The sequence below is a fragment of the Alligator mississippiensis genome, chromosome 1, assembly GCF_030867095.1.
Source record: "Alligator mississippiensis isolate rAllMis1 chromosome 1, rAllMis1, whole genome shotgun sequence".
Lineage (NCBI taxonomy): Eukaryota > Metazoa > Chordata > Crocodylia > Alligatoridae > Alligator > Alligator mississippiensis.
The window spans coordinates 127,081,215-127,103,624 of NC_081824.1; the positions used below are offsets into that span (position 1 = coordinate 127,081,215).

General features: G+C 44.6%; 1 protein-coding gene across 5 annotated transcripts in view; it reads left to right on the forward strand.

Annotated features, from left to right (window-relative positions):
• STXBP5 (syntaxin binding protein 5) overlaps positions 1–22,410 on the forward strand; it is a 215,377-nt gene that overhangs the window by 76,917 nt on the left and 116,050 nt on the right. For all 5 annotated transcript variants that reach the window (XM_019488355.2, XM_019488356.2, XM_014605540.3 and 2 more), the window contains exons 5-7: positions 3,882–4,016; positions 8,110–8,173; positions 17,224–17,307. In XM_019488355.2, the coding sequence (XP_019343900.1) occupies positions 3,882–4,016; positions 8,110–8,173; positions 17,224–17,307 (283 nt within the window). The remainder of the gene's footprint in view (positions 1–3,881; positions 4,017–8,109; positions 8,174–17,223; positions 17,308–22,410) is intronic.

The window sequence follows — 22,410 nt, forward strand, 5'->3', positions numbered from 1 at the left end:
CCAGCCAGCTCTGTGCCACTGCTGCTCCGCCCTACTCTGTGCCCCCCCACCCCCCCAACGCACAGGGCCAGGGGCAGTTGCCCCGATTTTCTGCCCCCCTCCCCCCCACCCAGGACAGCCCTGATGACAAGAGCCAGGGGCAGTAGGACCCAGGGTGAGCCAACAGCAGGACCCGGCAGCTGCAGCAGCAAGACCCACATGGCCCCAACCCCTCCAGCACCCCCACACCTAGGCTTCTGGCCTGGGACCCTGGGAGTGTTCCCACCTCCCTCTTCTAGTGAGGATAATTCAGAAGATAAGAATGGGATGGGGGGAAGGAGGCAGGGGAGGACCATGGACTATCGCTCCAGTCCTTGCGGCCGGCCCAGGCTGGCTCCTGTGGTCCCAGTGCTGCAGCTGGGAACCATGTGGTGCCAGAGCAGTGGGTGGGCGGGGTGGGGGCAGGGGAAGAAAGCAGGGAAATGGCTGCAACAGGCAGTGGGGAAGTGGCAGTGAGTGGGAGTGCACAGCAACAGCTAGGCAAGAGCACAGGGCCCACGCCGATGGGATGCCTGGGGCCCAGTGGCAGAAGAGCAGGGCCCAGGATGGCAGGGGCTCTATGGTGCCAGGCCAGCTCCCCACTTTCCCTGCTGGTGCAGCCCAGCATAGCCCCAGAGAGCCCCTGCCAGCCCACTCTCCTCCCACTCCACTCTCCCACTCTGGGCCCCTACTGGCACTGCACACTGGTGCAGGCCCCACACTCCAGCCCAACTGTTGCTGCACTCCCATGTGCCCACTTGCTCCTACTCCCCCTCCACTTGCTGCAGCTATTTCCCCACTTTCCTGTCTGCCACTCCCACCACTCCCCTCCCCCCGCCTGCCACTCTAGCACTACATGGTTCCCAGCTGCAGCGCTGGGCCACAGGACTTGGCAGGAGCTGGCCTGGCCCCCAGGATTCTTGCTTAGCTCCATGCAGTGCTGGCTGAGCTGGGCCAGCTTCTGCTGCCACCTGCAGTCTTGGCTGCAGCTGGGGTGTGGTGCTGGAACAGCAAGCACAGGAGGATGGAGAAGCGGTAGAAGGGCAGCGGTAGTAGACAGGAGGGGGAAGTGGTGGCAAGCAGGAGCATGGGGCCCGTGACAGTGTCCCAGGGCCAGGAGCAGTAGGAGTGTGGAGCCTGAGCTTGGAAGAGCTCTGGCAGGGGCTCTGCATGCTGCGGGTGGGGGGGGGCACAGGGGAGGGCGCATGCTGCAGGCAAACACTCCCCTCCACACATACCAGAACCCTCCCCAGCCACCCTCCCCCCACGCACTCATAGCCCCCCACAAACCCTGTACCCACCCACATACTCTTCAACCCCACATACACCCCTGCATGCTTTTCTCCCCACGAACCCCACACACCCATACCCTCCCCTATACTGTACATTCCCACACACCTATACCCCTCACCCCCCCCCATATACAAAAGTAAGTCTTTATTTTAAGCTATTATACTATCACCTCTATGTATACTACGCAACCACATGTAAATCAGGACAAAAATATTTTTTGAAATTAAATTAATGAATGTTGTAATAGTCTGATTTTTAGAATATAATTGGTATTTTTCTGGTTCCGAGATGGCAAAACCTGTTTCTGAAAGGCGTACTTTTGGGGCCGAGGGGAGGAACTTCTGGTGGCAAAGGTTAGGGGTTAGAGGGTGGGACTTGCAGTCCCAAGATGGCAGCCAGGGGGCGGGGCACCTGTTAAGGGGCAGGGCTACGGCCCTCAATGGCTTGCCCTCCACCCTAAATAATTGCCCACCCTGCCAACAGTGAAATATTTTGGATTCAACAAGCTGGCATTTACCAACAAAACAAAATGCCATCAGAAAATTCCCATGAAACTTTCCCACACTTTCTTCCTCCCCATATCCCTCAAAGCAATTACAAAAGAAAATCTGATTTTAAAATCCTAAAACTAAGACTGTTCTTTACCTAGAGTTTTGACTATGCTTGGCATCAAGTTTGAATCCAGAATTACAGTTCAGATCTTACCTTTTTAATAAGGGCCTGCCTTTCTTTAAACATATGAACAGTTTCAAATACTGGTGTGGCAGTATTGTACTAGGGGAGAGATGGGGTAAAAGTCTGGATCCATTAAAGTAAACTGCAAAATTTCACTTGATTTGGTGCCTTGCTTTAACCTGGTGGGGACCAGTTTTTGTGATGGGCTTGTCATGTACCATATTTACCTAATCCAAGATGACTCTGAACTTAATAATTAAATTCTCTACATGGAAAACGTAGAATTTTTTTTTTACAATTTTCCATGTTAAAATCTTATTATTGGAGGGTTGTTTTAAATTCCTTTGGCCTCCCATGGTTGTGGTGGGGAAAGCAGTGAAAGAGGGGCAGGAGTGAGGAGTCAAGGAACCCAACCCTGCTCCTTGCCTCTCAGTACCTGCTACCCTCTGCAGTGCCTGTGCTTAGCTAGTTCCCTCCTCCCCACCTTCCCCCCCATACCTGTATCTCTTAACACCTGTCCCCCTGGTGCCTGCTTCCTGATGTGATATCTCTCCTTCCCCACTGCCACTTACCGTCCAGCTCAAGCTCTAGCCTGACTCTGCTCCATCTTGGGACATGGAGTACTGTTCTGGCCCCAGCCCAGCCACACAGCAGCTGTTGCAGTGGTGGTAGCTTTGACTGAGCCACAGAGCTAGAGCCCAGGCCACAGAGTTGCTGTCATGACTGCTGCTGCCATCAGGCCAGACTGGGGTCAGAGCAGCCATGTGCTCCATGCCCTAGGCTGGTGCAGGGCTGGAGCCCTTCCAGAGCTGGAACCAGAAGGTAAGCAGTGGAAAAGGCAGGTGAGGGGAGGGCACAGGTGGTGATGGAGTGGCAGGAGGGTAGTGTTGATTTTGATAAAATTTCAGTCAAAAGTTTGAACAAAGCATTGTTATACTTTTTTGTAAATAAAGTTCAGGAATTCTAAAGGTAATATACATCTAGGTTTTGTTAGATTTAGATTTATTTCTTAGAATTTCCTTTGGAACTGAAATTGCCATTCCTGAAACCCTTTAGTGAAGATAAAAACTAGTTCTCAAATACTGGCAGGAAGTGTTGAGCAGCATGGGAACCATAGAATGTTCTAGGTAAAAAAACATAGTATTTTTTGTATATGAGACCAGGCATGTCCCTGCAAACGTAATGACTCTTTGATTCCTTGTCAAACCCTCCTTTTTATACTATAGATCTTCTGCCTAGCACTGGGAAGATAAAAACATGAGCCAAAGGAAAGAAAATGTGATGTAAAACTAAAAAGTTGACAAGGGAAAGGTTGAAACTACTTTTAAAACACTTTCTTGAAATTGTTTGTTTTAAGTTTTTGTTTTGTTTTGTTGTCTTGATTATTTTTTTTTGTTAGATTAAAAGTGTTTAGTAACTTGTGTACCGTGTTTGATATCTTGTATTTATATATCTATTACCTGACCTCACTTGAAACCAGCTTATAAAACAAGGTAACTTCTTAAAATCCTTTATGCCCTTGAAATTCAGTGGATTATATCATTAATTTAAAAATGCACTTGGAAATTTAAATAAGATTAGAGTGTTTTACAGTAATAATAATAATAATAATAATATAAAATGGCAACAGTCCCAAATAAGTATTCAGTATTTAAATTTAAGCTCTGTCATTTATTCTAAAGTTAACCTTCACACCTGAAATTTTTCTTTTAGATTTTGGATAGGTTTTTAAATAACATAGTTTCAGAAGCTATCCTTTTATTTCATGGTTGCAGCTGAACAGAGAAAAATTAGAAGAAAAATTTTTTTTTCTAATGTCTGGCTTTAGCAAAGTGTTTATCAGATTTACAGAAGGTTTCGTTAATTCCTTTTTTTGGATCCATTCTCTCTTTCAGGATAACATTTTGCCATCTGCCTTTTCAAAGTAAATGGCTATATGTGGGCACCGAAAGAGGAAACATTCATATTGTCAATGTGGAATCCTTCACTCTCTCAGGCTATGTCATCATGTGGAATAAAGCCATGGAACTGTGAGTTTGGTTAGATTTACCTAGCTAAAAACTAAATTTTTGTCCTAAATACTTTAGATAGTAATGTAGAAATATTATTCTGTTATCTGAAGTGTTCTCTGTAGTCTGCATACTGAACAGCACACCTAAAGAAAAAAATCACTTGGCTAGTTTTGTGATAGGATGTTTTGCCAACCTAGTTGTGCATAATATGTTTCAATATTATATTGGTTTCATTTATGTGCTTTCTGGTATTTGGAATATCTGTTTTTTGTTTCGTAGTTTTTAGATAATTTTGTGACTGTGGATTTTCTAGATATAAAAGAAAATATCTTTAATATCTTTTGTATCTACAACATCACTTATACTACCTAGATATAAAAGTAACTTTAGAAAACAGCATAAATTCAGAGAAATGTATATCCAAGCTGATGGGTGGGCAACCTTATGCTAATAGTAGGTCAGATCTTAAGGAGGGCCAAAGGGGAGTTGACCTGATGTCCACTTCACAATGGGAACATGTGGTGAGTTGCCTTGCTCTTCCACCCCACACAACCCTTAAAATTCCTCCTTCTCAAAATTAGAGCTGGGGGCTTCATAGTCATCTTGGGTTAGAGGAAAATCTGAAGTGGGGGTGTATGTGTGAGGAGGAACATCCAAGATGCCTTGCAGCCATATGCCACTCGCTCTTTCTGCAACATTGCCTGCCACTCATACCAGTCCCCACTGTTCCTAACATGCACCCAAGCCCCTCACCACTTCTGCCAGTCCAAGGCACTGTAGGCTTGCTCTTGACTGCCCTCTGTTGAGTGCTGCATAAAATCTTTGTTGGTTTTAAGTTGCTGAGCCTCTGATTTGTACGTAAAGTTCTGTATATCAAAAGTGTGACTTTTTGTACATCTCTACTCCTAACATTGAACAAATGGGTAACAATTTTGGATCCCTTAAGATTTCCTTACTAATTTGTCCAACTTTAAAATAGCAAGGAATAAATCATTTATCTGAATTTAACTTTATTAAACTTACTCAGATATTGGAGGGTAAACTGACATGCACAAATGATTCTAGTATATTCTGAGAAACAAAAAACAGGCCATAAAAATAGTGAGAGACTATCGGCATCTTCAGCACAAAACATATCTAATTAAAGGAGCAGTCTTATGTGCAGCATATGGTTTGTAGGCCTTTGAGTTATTGTATAATTCTTTTTTTGATTTGTAAACTGCAAAATTGTATTTACTTAGATACTACACCTTTTCCCCAAAAATCAGCCCCTCAGAATTGTGCGTTTTAATTGGGGAGGCAGATTTTTCTGGCTGGACTAGAAGTAATTACTGCTACTTCAGTGCTACTCCTACTTCAATTACTGTACCACAAAGCAGCATCAGTAGCATTACTATTCAGGCAGCTGAGGGGACTCATTGTTCTTCAATCCACAGGTGTCTTTTTGATGGTCTTGATGTTCCATTAATCAAGCTAACCTTTCTTCTAGCAATTTTGCTATCTGATTTCTCTTCTATTTTCATAGCCCTGCAGACTATTTTTTTCAAAAACATAGATTCCCCTATGGAGACCAGTCTTCAGCAGCAGCTAGGGCACCAACTTTTAGTTAAGCAGGGAAGGGAGGGTGAGTCAATAAAGATTAGGCTCTCTTCTTGCTCTATGCTGGCATAACTATGAAAAGTGTATTTTCTTCTATTTGACTTCTCTAAAATTATGCGTATTTCTGCAAGAAATACATTATTAAAAAAAACAACTCCTGTGTGGCTTTGTCATATGGAAGTATACAGGATTTTAAACTTTCCTCTTGTTGTTTGAATGTTAGTATTGACCTTAAATTTTATTTAACTAATTTTATAGGATCATAGGAAGTAAAGCTGGAAGGGACCTTACGAGGTCATCTAATCCAGCTCCCTACTCAAGATAGGATCATCATGACTAAACCATCCTAATAAAGTGTCTCTCTTACCTGCTCTTGAAAATATCCAGGACTGTTCACAAATTCTCTAGGAAGCCTGTTGGAATGCTTGACCATCTTCATAGTTAGGAAGTTCTTCCTAACTTAATTGCCAACCTAAATTTTGTTTACTGCATCTTGAGGCCATTCCTCCTAGTGCTGTCCCCTATAGCCACTAAGAAAAGGCTATCTCTATCCTCTTTATAATTTTCCTTCAGGGATCTCAAGACTGTTATCAATCCTCCCGCCCCCCCCCCCCCCCCCCAAAAAAAATTCCTACCCTGCAGTGGTCTCCAGAATAAATAACTCAAGTTCTTTCCGTCTTTCCCTGTCACTCATACCTCCCAGGCCTGTAATTATTTTTGTCAGTCTCCACTGGATTCTTTCTAATCTATCCATATCTTTCTTGAAGTGTGGGGCCCAAAACCGGACACAGTATTTCAGACGAGGTCTCACCAGTGTTTGAATAGAGCAGGATGAATAATTTTCTTTGATTTATGAATGGCATTCCTATTAATTCAACCCAATATTTGTTGGCTTTTTTTTGCAACAGGAGCATACTGTTGGTTTTTATTTAGCATAATTGTGGTTCACATTATCCCATAGGTCCTTCTCTGCGGTAGGACCAGACCAGCCAGTTAGTCCCCAGTCTATATTTGTGCATGGAATTATTTCAGCCCAAATGCAGGACTTTGTAATTGTAATTGTCCTTGTTGAATTTCATCTGGTTAATTGCAGACCATTTCTCCAGTTTATCCACTTGATAGTGGGGTTCCCCAGCTAGACACTGTGCCATTGATGACTACTAGAGTGTGATGATTCAGCCAGTTAGGTAGCCACCTTTACAGTGCTTTTGCTTAGTCTTGCCTTTTTAATGAGAATGTCATGGGAGGCAGCGTCAAAAGCGATTGTTAAGTCAAAGTATATCACATCTGCTGCCCCCCCCCCCCCCCCACACACACAGAGCCCATCATCCTATTATAGAAGTAAAACAGGTTTGTCAGGCATAACATTTCATTGGTGGATCTATGCTGGCTGTTCCTGGTCACCTTGTTCTCCTCAAGATATTTTGAAATAGATTCCTTGAAGGTCTGCTTCATGATCTCCAGGTGTCTAGGTCAGACTGACTAGTCTATAACTCCGCAGATACTCCTTTTCCCCTTTGTTAAAGATGGCACTACATTTGCCCTTTTCTAATCCAGGAACTCACCTGACTTCCATGAGTTGTCAAAGGTTAGCAGCAGACATTTCATTTGTCCCTGAATAAATTGTGCTTGGAACAACAACATTCTGGGATTGGTGTATACACACATTGCCCTTCTAATCAGGGTTTAGCAAGCGGCTAAATACAGTGCTATTTTAGCCAAAGATTCAATAATGTAATCCCATGATAACTATACATACATAGTTTGTAGTGGTTCTTATTTGGGAAATTTGTTTAAGATGTATCCCAGGACAATGGAAATGGACATATGTATGATTTGCTTTTTATTCCAGGATAAATAAGCCCAGCTCCCCTGACAGCAGCAGGGGAGGAGTAGAAAGCAGAGGCCCCACCACACAGGCCTAGCCCTCTCTTCCCCGCCACCCCCAGCCAGGACAGCTAGGGGGTGGGCATGCAATGGGGGCTTTCAGTTCCCCCCCTGCCACTGGCGCTGACAGCCAACAGATGCTGGGGGGGGGGAGCAGTGCTGGGCTGGGCAGCTAGGGCTGGGGGAAGCCCAGTGGGGCTGAGGAGAGATTCTGTGCTGGCTTCTCCCCTCCCTACGGCTGACAGCAGGGGCTTGGGGGTGTGCATCCAGCAGCCAGTCGGGGGTGGCCCACCGCTCAGCTGCCCTTGGCAGTCTCTAGCACTTTGGGAGACATGCAGGAGTGCCCCCAAGCTGTTGGCCTCAGCCAGTGCAGGCATCCTTTGTGCCCCCCATGAAAGGGTGACCTTGCGTTCTGTTCACTCCCAAATTAACATAGCCTGCTTAGAAAAACTCATGTAAATTGGTTCAAATCCACCTCCGGCTCCTTAAATGTCTATATATAGCCTAAATGCAACTGTACAAAAAATTCACTTTCATTTAAAATCTCACCTTAAGACTTTTTAATGCAATTTTGGACAGAAAACAAAATGTACTTTTTAAATTAAAATAGTGTTCTCCTTTCCAGATCATCCAAATCTCACCCAGGACCTGTTGTTCATATTAGTGACAATCCAATGGATGAAGGAAAGGTAAGATAAATTTGCATTAATAGGTACTAAGTAAAAAGCAAAATGACTTTCTTTTTTGGGGAAGGAATTAAAGTAATGAGAACTAATGGGAAACAGAAGGGGTATGACAAGGGGATGTGGCATTAGGAGTAACTCTAAAGAAAATACAAAGGTAGACATGGTGGATAGTTACTACCTTGAATGACAGTGGAGTTACCTGCCTTGTTGAACTTGGCTGACCCAGTCAACCCAATTTTTAATGTCTTTTAGCAGTGTCCCTTGTCCCTCTCTGTTCCCCTTCTATTTAAAACACTTTGGGCACTTTTACACATGCTCTGATGCATTCTGATTAATCGAGTCTGCTGGAGGGTTCTAATCAGAATGCTCCAGTGCACTGCAGCATTCCTTGTATTCAGCATCCCCACATTTCAAAATGGTGGTAGAGGCGCTTTAACTAAAGCTCATTAAATGAGCTTTAAAGTACTCCTGCCGCCATTTTGAAATGGGGGGCACTGAATACATGAGACGCTGTGCACATTTTAATTAGAGCAGCCCCCGGGAGAGAATGTTAGCATTTAAACAGGGCAAGTGTTAGCATTTAAACAAGGCTTCACGAGGCTCCGTTTACATTGTTCTCTTTGAGGAACTGGGGCTTCTGTTGCCTGCTAGAAACATGGAACATAAAGGATAGCTATACTGTAAAAACAACCATACTTTCAGAAAAGATAAGTAAGCAGTTTAGTTACTTTCACAATCCTTTAATTTGGTGAATGACTCTCCTGTGATTCTAAGAACACATTGCTCTCATTAATTCCTTGTTCATGTTAGCATTGCCAGTGTTAGCACAGCTATTGAATGCTGTTTGCTCACTGCTGGAACGATAGTTGAGAAAAAAACAGAACAATATTAAGCCTCTATTTAGGTTTACTTTCCTTTTTTTTTTTCTTTTCCTAATATTACTCAACATGCCTTCCCCTTGAAATTATCCATAAAAGTAAAATAAAATTTAAAAATAAAATTTGTTAGTAAGACAAATGTATGTATTTTGATTTCAGTTGTAGATGTAAAGTTGTTATACTTGATTTCATTCAGTACAAGCATGTAGAACTGTTAGGTATAACTCTTTTCAATAAAAAAAAAGGGAAGTATAATGTCTAAGTCTTACACTGATTATTTTGCAAATAATATCATAGGCTAGAGGTAATTTTGATTTGGTTTCATAGTCTATGGCAGTCATGCTCATCTGTTTTGGGCAGATGGGCGCTGGCCAGGTCATCTGCGGTTTGGGTCTGGCTGGAGGTCCCAATCTGGCATGGGGTGGTCACAGCAGGGTCCCATCCAGTCATGCAGAGGGGGCAGGGGCGTCCTTGCTCCAACCCAAGCTCCAACCCTTGCTCCTAGCTCATCCCCAATGCAGCCCCATGGGGCTGGAGGAGAGGAAGGGGATGTGGCCAAGCCTTAACCCAGCCCTGCAATTGGGGCAGCAGTAGGCTTGACCCAGCCCCAGAGGGAGGAGGGTAGGGGCTTGACCTGGACCCATCTTGCTGTGTGGAGGTTGGGGTTTGGGAATTCAGCAGTGGGGGAGGGTGGCTGTGGTTATTGCCACTGCTCCCTTGCCACTAAATTTCTCAATCTGTGGAGAGCCCTGTGGGCCAGATAAGATACCTTTGGCTGTGTGGACTGGAGGTTGAACACGCCTGTTCTAGGGCAGTTTACACAATCTGGTGCTCTGTATTTTGTGAACAGGGTTATATACTAAATGTTAGAAGTTAGTTGTTTTTTTCTAATACTGGAATTAATCAGAGATCTTGGAGATTTCATCAATTTCATAGTTGTTAGGGGTGGAAGGGACCTTGTAAGATCATCAGGTCCAGCCCCCTGTCCAAAGGGCAGGAAGTCAGCTAGAGTCAGAGGATCCCAGCAAGACAGGCATCCAAATGTTTCTTGAAAGTGTCCAGAGTAGGTGCTGGCACCACCTCTGTGGGGAGTCTATTCCAGGCCTTGGTGGCTCGGACAGTGAAGAAGTGTTTCCTTATATCCAGCCTAAAACGGTCTTGCAGGGGTTTTTGACTGTTGGTCCTTGTCTTCCACCATATTATGCCCCCATCCCTCCAACTAACTGGTCCTTTGAACAAATGCCTAAAGAAGATTGCTTTACTCACAAGTCTCTGCCCCTATTTTTTCCCTCCCCTTCTAAAGGCACACAGGATTAATAAGATCTCATATGCTCTGCAGCCAGTGGAGTTCTTCCTTTGCATCAACCTCCCTTCTACCTGGTACCAAAGGTCACAGTGCTATTACTATTTAGAGTAGAAACTGTATAGGAAGAGGAAGCATAATTCAGTAAGAAAGCAGACATGAGTAGGGACCTACTGAAATCGCAATTTCAGACAGGCCCCATGAAAAAGGGTGAGTGCTATTGGTGGGCTCCCTGAAAAAACCTCACTGAAAAGAGAATGCTGGCTCCACTGGAAAGTCCTTGTGGCCTCTGGACCCTGCTGCACAGCCTGCAAGGGGGATAAAGGGAGCTGCCATCACAGCAAGATAGCAGATGTCCCTGCCTCTTGCCACTGATTGGCTGTGAAGGCTGTCTGTCATATGATCCTGCCTCTCGCCACCCATCAGCAGGGCTGTATGATAGACTGCCCTCGCTGCTGATCAGTGGCAAGGGATGGGGCCACCAGGGCCCCTTGGCCAATCAGAGGCATGGGGCATTATGCATCACCTGCAAAAATGGCTGCCAGCCCCACGGTCTGCCCATGACATTGGTCAGCAGCCACCTAGAGTCTGATGGACCCCTACATAGGAGTTACTCATTTTTCCTGCTATTCTTGGGCATGGAAGACAAAATAGGCTGATGTGCTTGCTATACAATTTCATGCATTATTCAAATTAGCTAAAGAAACAAGCTGCTCCCAATAATTCCAAGTAGACATGGACTAATACAAGAAGCCAAATATTTAAATTCTGAAAAATAACAACCACTGCTAAGTAATGGGCCTTACAAAGTTGGAAGGATAACATGCAAGCAAAGAGTTTTGAACAGCTATTAAGCTAGAAAATTCAGTTAATTGTATGAAAATCAGCTCCTTACTCAATATTATTGCCAATGCTGAATATTAGGTAAAAAATATAATGTGCTACCTGTAGTATAAGTCTTCATATAAAGACCTTTCAAATTCTGGGATGGTAGTTTTGCCTGAGGAGTACTATGTCAGTTTTTCTTCTTGCATGCAAGTATCTTCTTGCATGCCAGTCTGTCGCACCCCCGTGAACCCAGAGACCCCCCAGCAGACATGCGGACCCCAACCTTGACCCCAGCACAGCCAGGAGGTAAGTTGGCCCTGCCATGGGTGGGAGTTAGACAGCTATGGAGAGGCAGGTGAGAGGAGCCAAGGACAGTCACGCCCCCTCCTCCCCCCCCCCAGCTCCTACTTGGCCCAGCCCTCTCCAGGGAGCCACATGAATGGAGCCTCACAAACAGGGCATGCAAACAGGTGTGGTCTTTGCCTGGCATGCAAGTTAATGTGGGAGTTAGCACAGGAGGGCGAGCAGGAGGGGCACAAGGCTCTAGGCAGCGAGCCTGAAGAGAAGGGTTGGCACAGTACCACAGACCACTACCTGCACCATGGTGAGGACACATCGTACCCAAAAGATCCTCTCTGTGACCGGACCCCTCCCCTCTGGTACTTCTGAGACCTCTCCACCCAGATGGAACCCATGGTTACGGACCTCCACTCAGATGGGGACCCTGGCTCTCAGCTGTGGGGGCTGCCCGACACGACCACAGGCACGTGGGGCAAGGACCATTGACACCTCCCCTTGTGAGGGTTGTTCTGTTTTGGGAGTCTCTGGAGTGCCAGATAGTGGAGCTCCAGACCATGGCGCAAAGGCTGTGTGCCATCAAGGATGTCAAACAGGAGACTGACTCATACTGCCAGGCCCTTCATCCAAAGAAAGAAGAGGGAAGAGCTAGGTAACCTACCCAAACAAGGTGGACAAGAGGAGCTCCTATACTGTCCAACCAGGTGTTTGGATGAAGGTTGTCACCAGCCCCAAGGCTCTCTGCACTAGGGCCACACCTATCCCCTGGATCTCCACAACAGGTACGAACCCCTTGCAGCCCCAGTACAGCCAGCAGAGCTGCCAGCTCCTGGATATAAGGAAGAAACACAACCAGCTACAACCCCTAAGAAGAAATGCAGAGTAGTCATCGTAGGAGACTTCCTCCTGAGGGGGACAGAGGGCCCAACCCCTGCTGGCCCAACCCCTGAGCCACAAAATAATCAGATTAAGCTGCTCAAGGGAACCCACTCCTACCCTAGCCCAAGAGCGGAGCCTTTTCAGGAGTGCAAGGAAGCCTAGGGCCTCCAATGGCATACTTACTTGCTTGTACACAAATGCCAGGAGCTTGAGGAATAAACAAGAGGAACTGATCCTTCTGATAAACAGAAATGACTGCAATCTCATAGGGATAATGGAGACCTGGTGGTACTCCTCCTATGACTGGACCACTGGTATGGATGACTATACCCTGTATTGGAGAGATCGTGCTGAAAAAAGGGGCAGGGGTATAGCTCTCTATGTGAAGGAGCAGTACATTTCCCTACAAGTGGAGATTGGTGCCCAAGGAGATTGACTGAAGTTAAAATACAAGGGGAACTTGGTGAAGGGGATACAGTAGTAGGAGACTACTACAGACCTCCTCATGGAAGACTTCAACTACCAAGCGGGCTCAAGGGAAGAGCACTCAGCCAAATCTGATCAGTCATAAAGGTTCCTCACATGCGTGGATGAGCTCTACCTGTCTTAAGAAACTTATGGGCCAACAAGAGGAAAGGTGCTGCTGGACCTGGTACTGGCCAAAGGGGATGATCTAGTCAGCAACCTACGAATCAAAGGGAAGCTGGGAGACAGTGACCATGAGCTGATCACTTTCACTATCTATTGCAAAGCTGGCAAATCAGTCAGCAAAGCAGAAGTCCTCAACTTTAGGAAAGCCAACTTTCATAAGGTCAGGCTACTGTTGAGGCCCTGAGAGGCCATGATTTGACAGGGGAGTTCACGATGAGTAGTCACTCCTTAAGGAAGCGATCCTAGAGGCACAGGGAAAGTCCATTCCAGCCCGTAGGAAAGGTAGCAAAGGGCTCAGCAACCCTTAGCTCAGTGGGGAACTCATGGACCTCCTCTGTCTAAAAAGAGAAATTTATAAAGGATGGAAGACAGGAGACACCACTAAGAGTATTGTGCACTGGTCCACACCTGTAGGGAGTGAACTAGGAAAGCCAAGTTCCAACTGGCTACACGAATCAAGGACAACAAAAAGTCCTTCTTCAGATATGTGGGAAGTCGGGGAGAAAAATCAACAGCAACATTGGACCCCTGCTAAACCAAATGGGGCAGCTAGCAACTGACACCCAGGAAAAAGCCAATCTGCTTAATGATTACTTTGCATCAGTCTTTCACCAACCCAAAGAGACCACCCTGCCTGACAAGATGTGGGATGGCCAGGATGAGGGTGAATATATGCCCACCATTGGCATAAATCTTGTGAGGGAACACCTTGAGAGGATGGACACCCACAAATCAGCTGGTCCAGACTGCACCCAAGAGTGCTAAAGAAACTCACAGATGTTAGCGCAGCCACTGGCAAGGATATTTGAGAACTTGTGGCGCTTGGGCAAAGTACCTGAAGATTGGAAGAGGGCCAATGTGGTGCCTATCTTCAAGAAGGGGGTGGGGGGGGGGGAGGAAGATCTGGGAAACTACAGGCCAATCACTTTGACCTCAATCCCTGGAAAGAACTTGAAAAAAATTATCAAAGAAACCATTATCAACAGACTAATTGAAAGCAAGATTCTGAGGGATAAGTCAGCATGGGTTTGTGGCAGGTAAGTCTTGCCTCACCAATCTCATTTCCTTCTATGACCAGATGATGCATTACCTAGACAAAGGGGAAGAGGTTGATATAATATATTTGGAATTTAAAAAAGCCTTTGATCTGGTGTGTCATGATTTCCTCATGGAGAAATTAGGGAACTGTGGCCTTGACTACCCTACAGTCCAATGGCTGGGGAACTGGCTCTGAGGTTAGACCCAGAGAGTGGTAGTTGACAGAACAGAATCAGCATGGCACACAGTGACCAGTGGTGTCCCCCAAGGCTCCGTTCTTGGACCTGTATCCGTCAATGTCTTTATAAATTATCTGGACTCTGGTGTTAGAAGTGGACTGGCTACGTTCGCTGACGACACCAAACTATGGGGAAGAGTGTCCACACATGAAGATAGGCTGGTGATCTGGGCCGACCTTGACAGGCTTGCAAGGTGGGTGAATGAAAACCTGATGGCACTCAATATGGAGAAATGCAAGGTGCTCCACTTTGAGGGTGGGGGGAACCCCACATAATACTTATAGGCTCAGCAGTGCTACACTTGCTAGCACCACACCTGAAAGAGATTTGGGGGTCACGATTGACCACAAGATGAACATGAGCCACCAATGTGATACCGCAGCTGGCAAAGCAAACAAACCCTGGCTTGCATCTACTGATGCATCTCAAGCAAGATCCAGGAAGTCATCCTCCTGCTTTTTACTCAGCTGTGGTGAGGTCATAGTTGGAGTACTGCATCCAATTCTGGGCTCCACAATTCAGAAAGAATGTGGAAAAGCTTGAAAGAGTCCAGAGGAGAGCCACACACATGATCAGAGGGCAAGATAGCATGCCTTATGAAGAGAGGCTGAGAGCCATGGGACTCTTCAGCCTGGAGAAGTGTAGGCTCGGGTGACTTGGTGGCAGCCTATAAGTAGATCAGGGGTATACATCAGGATCTGGGGGAATGCTTGTTTACCAGAGCACCCCAAGGGAAGACCAGGACCAATGGTCACAAACCCCTGCAAGATCATTTTAGGCTGGACGTAAGGAAAAACTTCTTCACTGTCCGAGCCACCGAGGCCTGGAATAGATTCCCCCCAGAGGTGATGCCAGCACCTACTCTGGACACTCTCAAGAAACATTTGAATGCCTATCTTGCTGGGATCCTTTGACCCTAGCTGACTTCCTGCCCCTTTGGGCAGGGGGCTGGACCTGATGATCTTACCAAGTCCCTTCCAGCCCTATTTTTAGAGCCGGGTAGTTCTGTAAGATAGAAGCAGATTACAAAACCAAGGGAGAAAGGTATCTATTAAAATACCAAAGTTAAAATACTGTAAAGAGGAATAAAGGAAAGCTGAAATACTTTCAGAGAAAATATTGCAGAATACAAGTTATAATAGAAAGCAGCTTAAGAAGGCATAGTCAATTTAAGCAAGTTGAAGCATTTGAGAGAAATAGATTAGAAAAATAATTTTCAACAGCGTGGTTCATTTTATGTTAATTGTGTTTGGTTCATGGAACACAATATTTTTTGTGTTGATTAAAAGTTACGACCTGTGTTTTAAGTGTGTTCTATACATTTCTGTGAACATCCATTGATGCTGAAATTAGTAGGATTTCTGGCTGCTCAGCATTCCTGTATTTCAGGCTACTTGCATTTGGAATGAAAGATTTAGGTGCCAAACTTGAGGCATCTTTATCAGAAAATATTGGCCTTAGAACCATATGTCTACTTTATTTACAAGACTCCTTATGTAGGACAACATTAAAAGGAAGGCAACTTACAAGAATTAACAGGTGTTGTCATAGAGCTGCAAGGAGTGCAGTATGTTCTTCAAAGAGTCTTCCAAGCTGCTTATGCATATTCAGATGACCTAGGATAATTCTCCCAAGTTTGTTCTCCTGGACAAGAAACTTATCCAGAGATGCCTGAACAGTCATTTGAATACTGTGTCCCTGAAAATGAAAGAGCTTGCCATGCTGACACTGCATAGCCAGAGGAAACTTATGCAAATAATTTAGTGTACCCTGCAGCCTCTTGCAGTCTGCCTGGAGACAGATGGTGGTGGTGCACAGGGCAGCCCTGATTGGCTGACCCAGACCAGGGTTACTTTTCTCCTGGAAGAGCCATTTTTACTCTGGGAGAAAAATCCTGAATATGTTTGCTCATGGGTTCTACTGGGAGAGCAGCAACTTTCCTAGGAGAAACTGAATGTCTGTACATGGCCTAAGTTGCTCTGCCTAACAATGGAGAGAAAAAAAATGCTTCTCTTACCTTTTACTTCTGAGTAACTTAATAATGAACAGCAGTGGGGAGCAAACAGTAGTGTTTTATGTTGACCTGTCAAATATAAAGAATCCCTTGAGTCTCAACTGTTTCGAACAGGGATTGACAACCTATGGTCCACAGGCCAGATTTGGCTCACGGAGCCATTTGATCTGGCCTGTGGACATGGGGCTTCAGCAGTCAGATTGACCCAATTTGGATCGGAGGTGGAAGGTTGTGTAGTGGGTGGGCAGTAGAATCCAGCTGCCACCACTGCTGTTCCCAGCAGTTGCTCACAGAAAATACTTGCTGCTGCCACTTTTTCCTATGGTGATATGGAAAGATCATCTGCCTTTGGTGCTTTTCTCTGCAGCAATGGGGGTCTTCAGCAGTAGTTGCTTTCTCCTGCCATCCCAGGGATGAATGCCACCTGCAGACACTCTTCCTGTGCAGTCTCAGGGAAAAGCAGCAGTGGCAACTAGATCCTGGCATCCATTTTCCCTCTGCCTTCTGGGCTGCCTTGGACCTGACCTGGGCCAATCTTGTCCACAGACTGAAAAGGTTGTCAACCATTGGCTCAGAAAATGCAAAATGCACATGCAAAATCTTTTCCAGCTCCGTGCTATCTAAAATTTTAATCTGTATGTTTAGGGCCATGACAAAGTAAATAGGAAGTAAACATTGCATGGTGATGGCACAAACAAACATTGATCTCTGCAGCTCTTGTCTTCATTAAACTATGTCCTAATTTTTAAAAACCTTGTAACCCAAGTTAATTTTTAAAACCCTTGCTGATGACAAGAGATTTTGATGTATGAGTGAACGTGCATCTAATATCATGGCAGTTCCTCTTCCTCAGAACAAGAGTTGCAGGTATTTTAAATGACCTTTTTCTTTCATTCTTAAAGCTATACTTGCTCTAATTCTTGCAGCTCCTGATTGGCTTTGAATCTGGAATAGTCTCATTATGGGACCTCAAGTCGAAAAAGGCAGATTACAGATATACACATGATGAGGTAATGTTATTCTAAATCTGATTTTTATGTTTGCATGGTTTAAATGTATTTTCATATCATGGTTTAATAGTTCAGTATTTGATAATACTTTGTATATTAAACATTTAAAAGGGAATACTGTATTCCCCTGTTGAATGACAATGCAGAATCATTTACATATGCTATTATAAGCCAATGGTCTGCTTTTAAACATTAGTGGAATACAAAAATATAGTTTTTTTTCTTAATGATATGCTGCATATTTGACCAATTTGGTTTGGGTCTGCATGCAGACCCAAACCAATTTCCCCAGTTTTCCTTTAGCTCAGTATGTATTATTCCTTTTTAAACAGTTTACAAACTTAAGTTTCTTTGAATTTTAAAGGAAGTGCTTATTTTTGAACCAGACTAAATATTGAAACAAGGGTGAGGTTTTGTAATGAATAACTTTCAGGAGGTGGACACTGTTGGAAATGCTGTGGTGTTGGCAAGATAGGCTCTGAGGATTTCTTCAAAATTTTGCAAGTGTATCTTTACCAGTCTGTCTGGTTTGGCAGTTTATTCTCTTAAACAACAAAAATAAATTTAACAATTGAATCTGCAATTTTGAAATTTGAAAACAGTTCTACAAGCTGTTCTAGGAGAGAGATTAGCAATGTATCACATTTAGTAGAAGGTTGGGGGAGTGGTGTTCAGTTGATCCAGGAAACATGTGAGAGGCAAGGGTATTTTTGTGATACTTTTTATGGGACCAACTCCATTGCTGAGGGAGAAGTTGGACAAGTTTTGGGTGCATGGTTTCCTTCTTTCTAAGAGTAAATGTATTTGGGTAATTTTAACTTGGTAGTATCATGTTAGGGTTTAGAATAAATGTGAGGAAGCAGAATTTATTTTAAAATATCCTTTAAAATATTGTGCAAATATTTAGATGACAGTTAATTTTTTTAAAACATTTTTGGGGATTTAAAGCTGATTAGAAAGAAGAAATAATCACAGTACCCAATTAAAAAAAAATCCTTGTGGCTCAAAATCACTGTTTCTCAGTTAAAGTTAATGGACCACATCCAACAAAATCAGTACACAGCTGTAAAAGTACTCCTTGCTATACCAATTCAGTCCATTACACCAAGCTAAAGAGGCTAAGTAATGTTTTGTTCTTTTTTCTCTTTCATTCTCTTGAGCAGTTTCCACAAGATTAGATGTTTTAGGTCTCAGGTAGATGTTAATATTAGCATGCAGTTGGGATAAGAAGAATTTTATTTTTGGTCCCATGACAGACATATGTGGCAGGATGCACCATTTTTGGGTTCAAAAATAAATTTCCCCTTATCCCAATTTGTGATGGCTAGTGAGGGGAGCCTGACATCAGGATCTGCTCCCTGATGCAGGCTACCCAGCCACAGGCAACTTGAAAGTCAAGCTGTGAGGCCTACCATGGGAGAACTGATTCCCCCATGCTGGGCTGTGCACTGGTTGTTGTTTGTTTTTATTTTAAATGAGGGAGCCATGAGCCTAATACAGGGGCTTAAACCTTGGGACCTTAAAAAAAAAAATGGGTGTGCAGCTGAATAACATGAGCCCAGGATCAGGGAGAGTCCCCCCCAATGTCAGCTCATGCCAGCCCTAGGTTTTTAAAAAGTTGCAATGCTGTTTTAATAAAGTCCCGAGGTGGCATGACTCTGTGATCAAGGAGAGGAGGCTTTCTGATGTTGGGCTCGCATCATCCCAGGACCTTAAATCCAGGATGCAGCTCCATAGCCCTACATGTTTGAAGGCCACCGGTGGGGAGAGGCTCCATGATCTCAGGCTTACAATGCCCCAAGAATTTTAAAAGGTGTGGTGCCGCCCAGCTGCAGTGCTGCCCTTTGAACATGCTAGCTCCTTGCAGGCCATCATGTTCAAAGGATGCGCGTGCGGCTGGACTGGACCTGTGGCTCTTGCCTGCATTCCATATTCAAAATAAAGCATGATACAGGCTGGCCACAAAAATGTTTTATATATAAAACCCATGACTGAAACGGAGAGAGAACCTTTTTATCATCTTGTATTTTTGGTATCAATTGTGGCAATGCACAGTGTAGGTATCACAAGTCAGTGAGGGGCAAGAAAACATGAAGACCATGGGATTAGTTCAGGGTCATTTCACACTGATTGTTTGGCACATGGATTTCCTTCCTCATGTGTCTGTCTTTCTACAAAGGATATTCCATGTTGGTTTAGATCATTTGTTCATGCAGTCAAGGGGTATCTAAGATGCAACCTGTGCACCCATGCTGTCCAGCTTGCAGGCTCCCCACAGGGCTGGAAATTTGGCTGTGTGGCAAAAGGTGGCAGGATTAATTGCTGTGGCTCCCAGGGGTTAATGTTGCTGTCACTCATCCTGCTGCCAAATTTCTAGCCTGGTTGGGAGCCTTGTGGTCTGTATCTTGTGTGTGAAGCTATGTTGTCTGGCCCGCAGGACTGCTCACAGGACCAGAAATTTTGGTGGTGGAAAGAGTGGCAGCTGCTTCAGCTCTGGGAGCTATAGTAGTTGATGCTGCCACCACTGAGTTCCATCCCATGGACCAGATGATGTGGCCCTATGCTATTCATCTGGTTTGGATGAGTTGGATGCCACAGTTATAGTCCATTGTGCTTGCCCAGCAGGCAAACTATCTGCCTTTCTTCTGTATTTCCAGATCCTGTCATTTTTTGAATGGCATGAACTAAGCTCAGTTGAGGATTTTACTGTGAAACAGCCTTGAACATTATTTACAGTATTCACTTGATACCAAAATGAGGTTTTTTCCCTCTCTGTATAACATTGTGGAGGAAACCCCTCTTCTTCGAATTGATTACAAGGCAGTGGGGGTACAGATGGCTGCAGTGGCTCTGGCCTCCAGCCCTGTTCCAGCCTGGGGCATGGAAGAAGTATGCTCTCGCTCCAGCCTGGTCCACTAGCAGTTGCAGTGGGGTTGTGGCAGTTCCAGCTGCTAGGGACCAGAGTATGAATGTGGGTCCAGAGTATGAATGTGCTTCATGCCCTAGGCTGAAGTGGCACCAGAGCAAGTATAAGCAGCAGAGAGGATTAGGGTAGAGGCTGTGGGAGAGGGAGAGATGAGGGAAGGGAGGGCAGGCATGGGCAGTAGATGGTGGATGGGGACAGAAAGAGATGGGAGAGCAAAGGCCAGAGGTCAAGTTATTTGATTTCCCCCCAACACCTGCTGTTCTGCCACTGATTTCCCCACTTCAGCTGAGTGAGGGGAGGCCACACATGAATTTTTAAAATGACATGGCAATAATTAGATTCTGGGTATGGAAAATTTATAATAAATTTATACATTTTCCATGCATGGAATCAAATTATTTGGGGCTTGTCTTAAATTCATGGTTGTCTTGGGTGTAGGTAAATTTAGTATAATCATAGCTTAATAGGTTGCATGCCTTACTTTTTTGCATAACCACTTTTCGTGTGTGTGCGTATTAATGTAGACACAAGAAATGTGTGTGTGTGTGTGTGTGTGAAGTGTATTCTGTACAAGTTTGTGGGTGATACTAAATAGTGGAGTGAAGCGCACGCTCCGGAGAGTAGGGAACAATTGCAGGGAGACCTGGACAGGTTAGAAAAGTGGGCAGTACACAATAGGATGCAGTGCAACAAGGACAAGTGCAGAATGCTGCACCTAGGGCAAAAAAAAATATCCAGCACACCTACTGGCTGGGAAGTGACCCTCTCAGCAGCACAGAAGCGGAAAGGGGTCTCAGAGTCATAGTGGACTCTAAGATGAACGTGAATAGTTAGCGTGACGAAATCGTCAGCAAAGCTAACCACAATTTATCATGCGTCAGCAGATGCATAACAAACAGATCCAAGGAGGTGACACTTCCCCTTTATGCGGCATTGGTCAGACAGCAGTTGGAGTACCGCATCCAGTTTTGGGTGCTGTACTTCAAGAAGGATGTTGGTAGACTTGACAGGGTCCAGAGGAGGGCCACTCATATGGTTAGGGGCTTACAGGACAAGCCCTATGAGGAGAGACTGAGGGACCTGGACCTCTTCAGCCTCCACAAGAGAAGGCTGAGAGGTGATCTTGTGGCCGTCTACAAATTCATTAGGGGAACGCAGCAATGGGATTGGAGATGCTCTGTTCACCAGGGTGCCTTTTGGAGTAACAAGGAAAAATGGTCACAAAGTGACAGAGAGCAGATTTAGGCTAGCTATCAGGATAAACTTGTTCATGGTAAGGCTGGCCAAAATTTGGAATGGGCTTCCAAGGGAGGTGGTGCTCTCCCCTACCTTGGGGGTCTTTAAGAGAAGGCTGAAAAGGCATCTGGCTGAGGTCATCTGACCCCAGCACTCTTCCCTGCCTAGGCAGGGTGTCAGACTCGATCTGTGAGGTCCCTTCTGACCCTAACATCTATGAATCTATATAGATACCTATATAAATAGATAGATATTTGCATTTGAATGCAAAACTGTAAAAAGAAAAATACCAGTTTATCAAATGAACTTTTCTGAAGTTTTACCTTGTAGTTGAATATTCAATGCTGTCTACTTATTAGTTTTGTTACTGTAAAGTAAGTTTTTAAACAACATTTATTTTCTAACCTGCCTGTTGTGCTTTCTAGACAGTTACTAGTACAGAAAGCCATTAATTCTGGGTATGGGTGTCAACAGTAATTGATTTAGAAAGAGCTTTGTGGTGTAATATTAAGGTCTGTCTTCTGTTGTCAGGAACTTGGCTTACACGTTCTTTTGCCTCTTTTGAGAATCAGGGTTTGGAACAATGCAAATCTTCAAAGTAAAAAAAAAAAAAAAAAACTTGGAAAGGCTAGAGTTCTTTCTGTAGGTCGTTTTCTTTTTCACTTCAACTTAATCATAAAAACATGTTTAATCACTTAAACACTCTTTTTGACAGCTTTGTGAAGAAAAGGTATAATTTTGATAACAGCTGAATACTACAAAAATTACTACCTTAAGTTAGATCAGTGGTCACCAACTGGTGGATTTCAGTGCCTTTTGTAGTAGATCTTGGAGCCTCTTGGCATTGATCCAAGGCTGGGATGGGGGGTTGAGTGCCCACATGCATGCAAGCGCTGCCCCAGCCCAGCAGGTCAGTCTGTGGGGGAGGGAAGGGATGGGGG